The sequence below is a fragment of the Anneissia japonica genome, unplaced genomic scaffold (assembly GCF_011630105.1).
Source record: "Anneissia japonica isolate Jap-2015-1 unplaced genomic scaffold, ASM1163010v1 scaffold1055_len78992_cov191, whole genome shotgun sequence".
Classification (NCBI taxonomy): domain Eukaryota; kingdom Metazoa; phylum Echinodermata; class Crinoidea; order Comatulida; family Comatulidae; genus Anneissia; species Anneissia japonica.
This window is the reverse complement of record NW_022742018.1, coordinates 69447-79009: the sequence shown is the minus strand read 5'-3', so window position 1 is coordinate 79009 and position 9563 is coordinate 69447. Positions and strand designations below refer to the sequence as shown.

Below are 9563 nucleotides of genomic sequence, written 5' to 3'. Positions count from 1 at the left end.
TACAATTTAAAAACGGGTGGGACTCATTCAAAAATTCGAGGGGGTTCGCTAGAAAACAGGGGGGGTTCGCTAGAAAAGGGGGGTTCGCCCGAACCATAAAAACCCCCCCCTGGCTACGGGCCTGTAAACGTGAGTTTATTGTTTCACTGAGTTTATAAAATATATCAAATGTAAAATATGAATATATGATAATGTTAGTTAAAATAAAAGTCATGGATATATGTACATTTAAGAAATGCGTTGTTAAATATTTCAAATGTCATTTAGGTGGTGACATAAATATAGGCCTATGCAAAGCAACAATGTTTCATGGAAGGTTTTTTTTTAATGTCCAAATGTTAAAACAGATAATATTATGATCGTGAAGCTTTGATATGTGTATTGATAAACTTAGTGATGTTATTGTTGATGAATGCATTTTATGATACAAGTTGATAATGATGACTATGTTAATGATATCACTATGCAATGTTTTGATGTTAAATTGCAGCGTTACTGTGCTGTTTGTTTGTCTGTTGATTTGGTTGTTATTCAGTGCAAAACATAACTGCTGTGATAGTGAATGGTTGGTCAATGGTTGTGCTGACAGAACTATTACGATACATGGTGAAGGAGCAACTGCGTGTTGGCGCCGATTCGTGTGTTGCGACTCTTATTATTTATCAATATGATACCAGCACTGCAAAAGTAAGACGGTTTCAATGAGATTTGAAATTGGAGCACTTCTCTAAATAAGCCTAATACTTTGTTACACTCGCGTATTAATATCTCGTTGTTTAAATATAAGTTCGTGTAGACACAGCTATTATCAAATATAAACTTAAAATATAAAATATGTTTAATATGGTCATTTTGTAGACGTATTATCTGCGCACCTTATATTGCATGTTGTTTATGTGGAAACCACACCACGTTAATGAATGGAAACGAGTGGTGGTATACATTGTTTGATGATATTAAATTAAACATATAAAAGAAACTACAATCAAGTTGTCTTGGTTCATTGTTGAGGTCTAGTGTCTGAGAACGGAATCTAATTGGGCGCTAACTTAATGTAATATCTGAAAGCAAGTTAGCACCCTGTGATTGCTGTTGTGCATAAAATAACACCATACTGTACGATAACAACTCTGTAAATAATTACTCGACAAGCCTACATTTCAACAATTTGAATTAGGTTTTAATGATTAAAAATAATTAACATATAACTTGCATAATATATATTGAGTTCTGAAATTGTAAAAAAAAGCTACATATTAAATAGCATTACAACAAGCAGAGTAGTTAGTACTGGTATGACGTCATTGATGAGTCAAAGGGTTATATTGAACTACTGCATTGTAGTTTTTTTTTTTTTTTTTGTGTACTGTATATTATTTTTCTGGAATGACGATAATATTCCTCCTGTATGTCAGAAAATACACCTAACATCATACGTTCAATAAGGGTTTATGACTTACCGCCAGCAGTAACTGAAACTACTTTATTCAATCAACAATTTAAGTGCTTGTTCAACCACACCATTTATAGCATTGTCTGACATGCACTATACAGCAAGTCTAACATTCTTTACATGTACTGTACCATAGCAAGAGTACAGGGCTAAGCATCCATATCCGAAAATCCCTTCTTTTCTGTGTCTGAATGAACAACTATGAAGTTTGTTTGTTTTTTGTTTGTTTGTTTGAGTTTGTCATGTATCATGACATCCCCGGTTACCATAACATTCATTTTATAATATCTTAAACCAAAGGATCCACTGATTATTTGCAAATAGATTATGAGTATGGCGAGTCCGAAGAATGACTAACGTGAGGCCATAACTGATTCTATGTGATTATTTTGTTTTGATTTCTGGTAGTTAAGTATTGTCACCATCATGGACTACAGTATAATCATTCTTGGCAATGTTCTAATAAAGAATGAAATGTCTCACGTTTGTTTGTTGAGTCACCATACTCATACAATATCTGAAGTTTAGTATCATTTTTATACTGATGCCATTTTATATAGTAAAATTGTAATATTTAAAAAGTATGTAATTATTTTAACTACTGTATTTAATCTGATCAAATATCCTAAAATACCACAATACCACAAAACTATGAAAGAGACATGATAGTATAATACCAAACCAAGCATAGAAAAGCACAATACAGTAAAAGACCCATATAAGAGTAAAACAACCGGGGTGGCGCCAGTGGTGGGTGGGCACAGGGTCGCGTCGGGGAGAAAAAACAATTTGTGGGAGAGAAAAAAATATTACATGTATTTTTTACATATTCGTAGACTCTAAACTCAATTAAATAAGCCTTTGAAACTCCTAAATGTTCTTGGGATTTGCTCCGCCGCCGCCGCCCCNNNNCCCCAGGACCCTGCACCACAAAAAAAAAAAACCCACTTTGCTCTCGTCACATTAGGTCCCCCATCCAGCAAATCTTGGTGCTGCCCCAGGAAACCACCAACAGGGTATTTTTCTGAATTAGTATCATAGAGGTTTTTTAATCATGTGGGTATGTACAGAATGATAAGGTACAAGGTAAGTGCATTATACAAACATGCCAAATAGGTGATTCTTGATTGTCACTAAACCACATCAAAACAAATAAAATGCTGTATTTTACATTTACACTGAACAATATAGACTACTGTAATATATCATGTGAAGTAATGCATGTGTAATTAAATTAAGCACAGGTGAAAGGTCAATTTATCAGGTGTGCACATTTACGAGTAATTTGTACTTGATCTGAACAGACTATCCGACAGTTTGTTAAAATGACAGTCTTGCATTCACATGATCATGACATGGAGGCCATATTAACATACATGCAAACAAAATAAAACGTAAACAACAATAAGCAGCATGTACAGCAACTGTACAACCATGTGGTCAGTCTCACCTCGCTGATATGCAGGCTTACAAATAATGTTGTTATAATGATACATGTAAAAAGGCAGACTACTGCATCATAGCTTATAATACAGAATTCAAAACAGCCACTTCAATGAAACATTTACTGGTTAACAAATTTTAAAATAAAAGTAAAAATGTTACCCATATTATAAAAAGCATTGTGTTAGGGATCTCAGCATAAAGCTGAATATGAATATGAATATGTTCACAATTAAATAAGATATACCCTATTCAGAATGCAATAATAAAACCTAATTATACAAATTATGAAAAAAATATATATATAATTATAGAAAAAATCTTGTAAAATTAATAAGTGAATATTATTAAAAATATAATAAAAAAAATAATATGATGTAGAATGCAGAGGATAACAAATTAAACAATACAAAATGTGAAATATTAACTATTATTTTTATATTTAACTACAAGTCATATTTACCTAATTAATTCATAAACAAAATGATGCACATTGTATGGAACAATCTGATGACCTACAATGCCTAAAATTCATAAAAGACTGATACTATATTATAAATATCAATAATGCACGTACAAAACTGGACCAACTCACAGCTCAAGTTTCTTCTATTTACTGTATGTACAATGTCAACTTTGTAAAAGCATCAAACTGGCATCTAATCATACTAGAATTGAGAAAAACATTGTCCCAAAGAAATTTAGAAACTTAGTTGGTGCAGCAACTAAATGGATATCCAAGGGTCTTGCATTAGGGAGCTTTTGATTCATCAATGACCATCCTATGTTCTCTGCACAACATAGATTTGGCAAGAATATATCTTAGAGCCATCATTACCTTCTAGATGCTGCAGTCGTAGTGCAATCAAAAGTTCCCTATTGAATTCTGATGATTAAACATGTTTCTCAAAATATTAAGCACATAATTGTAAATAGTCCCCTTTCAGGGAGGCGTACATAATACTGCATTTTACGAGTAAGGCATCAGGGTAGCAAAGACCTTATATAGTTCTCAAGCTTAGCCTTTAAACAATTTTGCCTATTATTTGTGGTTAATGAAATACAATTTAAATTATTTTTTGGGCTGTTATTTTGCACACCCACTTTGTCATCTCAATCTTACATAGCCTAAAGCAAAGGGCACCCTACACTTCACACTAATAACAAGGTGATTAGGTCAAACCTTGAATATTCCATAACTCTGCAGCTAGTATCTGTTCACTGGCATTCAAACCTACATCTACAGTATGTACCAGGTAGTGGAACCACCAGCATTGGGTTGGTGGTATAGTGGGTGGTGATGAGAGCGGAAGGCTAGGGCAACGGCAATGCAACTGGAGGTCATCTGACTAATATATTAACTTGCCAATCAAACCAAAGTTACTGTGAATGCAGTTTCTAACAGTAAGATTCCCCCACCAGGGGTTTTACTCCAGGGGGTATAGCCAGAGGGACAGTTGGCCCCTTGGGCTGTACCTGCTGTTAGGATTTTTGGACTTCCTAGTTGGCAGATATCTGGAACTACAACTGCTAGGTAACCACTTATATTCCTGGGTGTAAAGTGAAATGGATAAAGTGGTAATTGGAGGCCCTTCTTGTGCAAGTTTCTGAAAATTCAATAACCCTACTACTTTTGCATTTAAAAGTGATGGTAGTGTATATCAACGTGTGCACCACAGTAATCCCTTAATAGCCAGCTAACATTTGCAACTACTAGTGCAGACGAACAGTGTCAACATTTACATATCAATCACTAACTATTATATACAGATGACCAGTTCCAATAACCCATGTAATTATCATTCATTCACCTATACATCCTAACATAATTGGCATGGTAATGCCCACACAAGCTACGTACAGTACTTTAGACATGGAATTACAAGAGTTTACTTCTCTTAGTTAAGGCTGATGAACCAATAATGTAATTTCATAATGTTCATTATATATAAAGTAAGAAAATATCTTGAACTATTTGATAACAATAATAATACAAATTTATAAAAGTGGCAATAATGGAAAAACAATGAAACTGCAGTATATCTAAAGGCTAGGTATTAACAGATATGCACTGTCGTAGGCAATGCATGGTTGTTACAATTTCTTGATCATGTCTTTTTTTAATTCGCCAATGATACACGTAACTTTGTCTTACAGTATCGTATCTTAAATTGCATTCTTACAATTTTCATGTGCTGTGTGGCAATCTTGGATATATTGTAATGAAATATTCATAATTGGCATTGAACCAATGCAAAATATACACATAATTTAAGTACAATACTTTGTTCAGTATATTGTATGATTGCTTTAGGGTAACAGTCTCCCTATAAATTTAATACAAAGCAACGTAAATCCTGGATACCAGCAACACAATATGTTTTTAAAAATTGGATCGTGATCAATATGGCACATAAATCTGTATGGCAAACTGTTAAAAAAAGTTGCGGGTGAGGGAAGGAACTGCTTGTGTATATCTAGGCTTCAGCAGCATCAGCAGATTTCTTAGTTTTTCCAGCCAGCCTGTAGAAAACAATTAAAGAAGTATCTATTAAACTGTGATCACAAGAAATAATCGTTAACAATAACAGCAGCAGAAAAAACAATAATAATAATGATAGTAATAATAAAATAGTACATTGGTGATTTGCAGTAAAATCATTGCCTTCTGACATTTTAAAATGGTTTTTATTATTTACATAAGGCACAGAAGCTGCAACAAAATAGTTTAACAAAGTTACAGTAATTGTCTAAACACATAAGTTTTCGACCACACAGTGATCTTCATCAGGTGAATGTGTTTACATAATTGTCTAATATGTGTCCATATATTAAAAGTTTCTAATGTAAATAATTCTGTACATTTCTATGTATAATCATAAAATAATAAAAACAATAAGAAAAATAATTATTGATTATATTATAAAAACAATTGAATAGTATCTACAAAAAGAATAATTTTTATTAAAGCATTTATATAGTGCTCTACAAAGAGCATTCAGCATGATACAATATTTTAACAATAGTATACCTGTAATACAGAATGATAATAATATAGGCTACACTTCAATAGCAATAATACCTAGTGTAACCGTGGGGTTTTAGATGACTTTCCCCTTGCCGGTTTCTTGTTCCCAATAGTCTATGTGCCAGTATGTTTCACACAGTAAAGCACAGCAACGAATGTCCAATCAAAGTATAGTTTAGTTTGTATAGTATTTAATTCTAACAATGTTCTCCCCTCTATCTATCTTTGCTCTCTATTTTAAGGGAAACTAGTCACCATGGTAACCACCAAGGTGGAGTGGTCATACTTGGACTAGGTTAATGTGTATTCTAACCCTCCTTGCTCTAGATTGGAATTTTAGTGGTTGACCATGATGCCATCACCTGTCACATTAGTTTTGTGACTTGACATTGCTTTAGGAAGTTCAAGAGTGTATATATAAATAATTAAAGTGCAATTCCTTAGCAAGGTTACACTAGTAGTAATCATTAGTAATTGACAAAAATTATAACAATTAGAACAAATTGAAATTTATTAAATTAAAAAAAACATAATATTTACATTGTCATATCATCTTCATCCTCTTCTTCATCACCTTCATCGTGTCCCTCTTTAAAATGGAGTACTATATATATGGCGGCCAGAATTACAGAAATACCAATCACCACAAGAAATGGCCAAAGCCAGGCCAGCTTGCCTGTTAAAAAAGAGTTAATTTAATGTCTCAAAAAAAGAACAAAAAAAACCGCCTTAATGATACTATAATTTCCTGTTGATAAAAAAAAACTGCTACTGTAGAGTAAGAAATAAGAGAAGATATGATATACGGTAATACTTCCAGAATTTCATATCAACTGGTTTTGTTTCTATGTGGCAAAGACAAGCCAAACCAGTCACTTGACACTCGTCGCAAATCGTGTTTCAGAGAAAATGGCCAAAACATGCTGGAATGTCAAATTTTTAAAAATCTATTTTATTACACTAAACTAACCTTTATATATCTACACATCATTCTATGCTGTTATTTTCCCCATTTTCAATGTTAAAACAATAATTTTTAAGGATTTAAAGATAGTTTATGCATGAGAAATGCCTGAAATCATAAACTTTGACGGTTAATTTCTCATATATTGTTCTTTAAACTGCTGTGTGGTTAAACGCTTGTAACTTCATAAGGAAATGTCCGATTTGAATGATTTGTTTACCATTTTATAGCTATTATTTTACTGTGTTACACTGTATTAATAACTCAAAATCAAAATCGATTTTTGCGACGAGTGACTGGTTTGGCTTGTCTTTCCCACATATATGATGATAGTGTATGAAAACAGAACAATTGTTGTGTAGTAAACTTATCTGTGTTTTGGTTAACCTACAGTAGGTTTGTCAGTTTCATATATCATAGCAACTAGGTAAATACGGTATTGCCAGATGAAATAATCATGTTATGATGTAGGCATACTGTACAGTATATTGTTATAGGTTTCAAGGGCGAATCAGGTGTCAGGAAACCTGTGTTCTTAACACAGGAGTTCCTCATGGCTGCGTACTATATCCCCTCCTACACTGAATTGTTATGTCAGCTTTGCGCATTATTGGTGTCACTCAAACTCCTTTGGAGGTAATCTACAAGGACAGACTAGAAAGTCTGTTTCTGATAATATTTTCCATCCCGCTTTAAGCAATGAGAAGCGGTCGACTTTACAGAAGTCTGAGTACCAACAGAACAAGGTATATCTGCCATTAGGGCCCTAAATAATAATCTTTAATTTGTAAATAAGGCTTCAGCCTTAGGATATTAACCACACTAACCCAGAATGCATAATTCGATTGTCTTTCATTTTACCTTCAATTTATATATTTAATAGGTTGGTGATGTAAAAACTTAAGTAACTTAACTACTGTATATAAAAATTAAGATGCCAAACTGGATATCCATATGATAGCTTTGCCCCATGGAACCATTAAGATTTCTTGGATTCGTAGTTTAGTTTCAAGAGCCCACAAATTGTGTACTCCCGATAAACTTCAAACAGAACTTTGTAACATTATAAAATTTATGTCATGGAATGGGTACCCTTTAAAAGTTGTTAACCATGTACTCAATAAATTAAATGAACCTAAATGTATACATAGGCCTACTGATGATAGCTTAAGATCTCGGTTAGATTGCCTTATCTAGGAAAGGCAGGAGAATCCATCTTACGTAGATGCTTAAACAAAGTAAAGAAACACTTAATTAAAGAGGTAAAATTCATAACATTATGGCAGTAAAAAAATGTCTCTCATTATATATCTACTAAAGATCAAACCCCTAAGGAATATAGGAGCTCTGTTGTTTATCATGTCCAGGTTGTAATAGTGATTATATTGGTAAGACAGATAGATGCTTAATAACTTTACGGTCTGATAGTGTTATAAATGATCATATACAAAATTGTGAGGCATTCCAATATGTTTTAGGTTTACAAGGTATACTTGAAAATGATAATGTAGCCTGTAATGCAAGTAATAAATTATTATTGACAGTTTGCAAAATTGGTCTATACTATTGTTTAAAGAAGCATTTGCTATATGTAGTCTACGGCTGAGGCTATCGGCACTGCCGCAGTGCGAAAAAAAGCTGCTGTTTTCTATCGGCACTGCTGCAGTGCCAAAAAGCTGCTGTTTTCTATCGGCACTGCTGCAGTGCCAAAAAGCTGCTGTTTTCTATCGGCACTGCCACAGTGCGAAAGCACTGCAGTTTTCTATCTTCAATGCCACTCGAAAAGCTGCTGTTTAATTATCAAATGGATGTTTTTATCTATAGACTATGGTATCAATAATTGGTTAGGTTTAGCCTAGCCTATAATATTGTTAACATTATATTATATATGTTTTACAATTAAATTATAATTATTTCTAATTATTAAATATATGCATAGCCTATATCAAGGCCCATACATATAACAAAAAATACAACAATAATTTAAAATAAAATAGTAGTAGTAATAATAATAATAATATAATAATAATAACAGCTGTGCTTGAAATGAATAAAAATTGTTCAATTAATGAGATGAATCAGCATATATTAAATCAACTTGCGTCTGTGCAAAACCTGTTTTTTTTTTTAAATAAAGGTGTTATCTATTTTATTCTGCTGTTTAAAAAAAATAATCTTATAAATTATAAGTTTAATTTCTATGATAATTTTATCCACATAATTCATATTTTCAATGTTAGTATGGTTGATAAATAATACATAAAATAATAATTATAATAATAATAATATAATAATAATAATAATAATAATAATAATGAACCTGAGGTACTCGAATAATGCTTTAATAAAGAATTAATAATACTTCAATAATACTTCAATAGGCCTATTTTCGATAGCGTGATTAATGAGATATTTGTTGATTAATTTATAGAAATATATAATAGTTATAGGCCTATACCATTAATAATGATTCAGCATATTAAATCAACTTACAGCTATAGATGTAAAATCTGTTTTTTTTTCTTCAATAAAATGTTACCTATTTCAATCTGTTTAAAAAAATAATCTTATAAAATACCGTACATTATAAAGTTTCATTGTAAATTATATGAGAATTTAATCCACATAATTTATGTTTTCAATTATTTAAGCATTTAAACAATTCAGTGGGCCTA

At 32.2% G+C, this 9563-nt stretch overlaps 1 protein-coding gene across 1 annotated transcript in view; it reads right to left on the bottom strand.

Moving 5' to 3' along the window:
- Window positions 1-1158: 1158 nt before the first annotated feature.
- Window positions 1159-9563, bottom strand: part of LOC117118935 (basigin-like) — a gene marked incomplete at its 5' end in the record, with an annotated part of 27456 nt that continues 19051 nt past the window's right edge. The window contains 2 exons of the mRNA XM_033263667.1: window positions 1159-5419; window positions 6465-6600. Of these exons, the coding sequence (XP_033119558.1) occupies window positions 5374-5419; window positions 6465-6600 (182 nt within the window). The remainder of the gene's footprint in view (window positions 5420-6464; window positions 6601-9563) is intronic.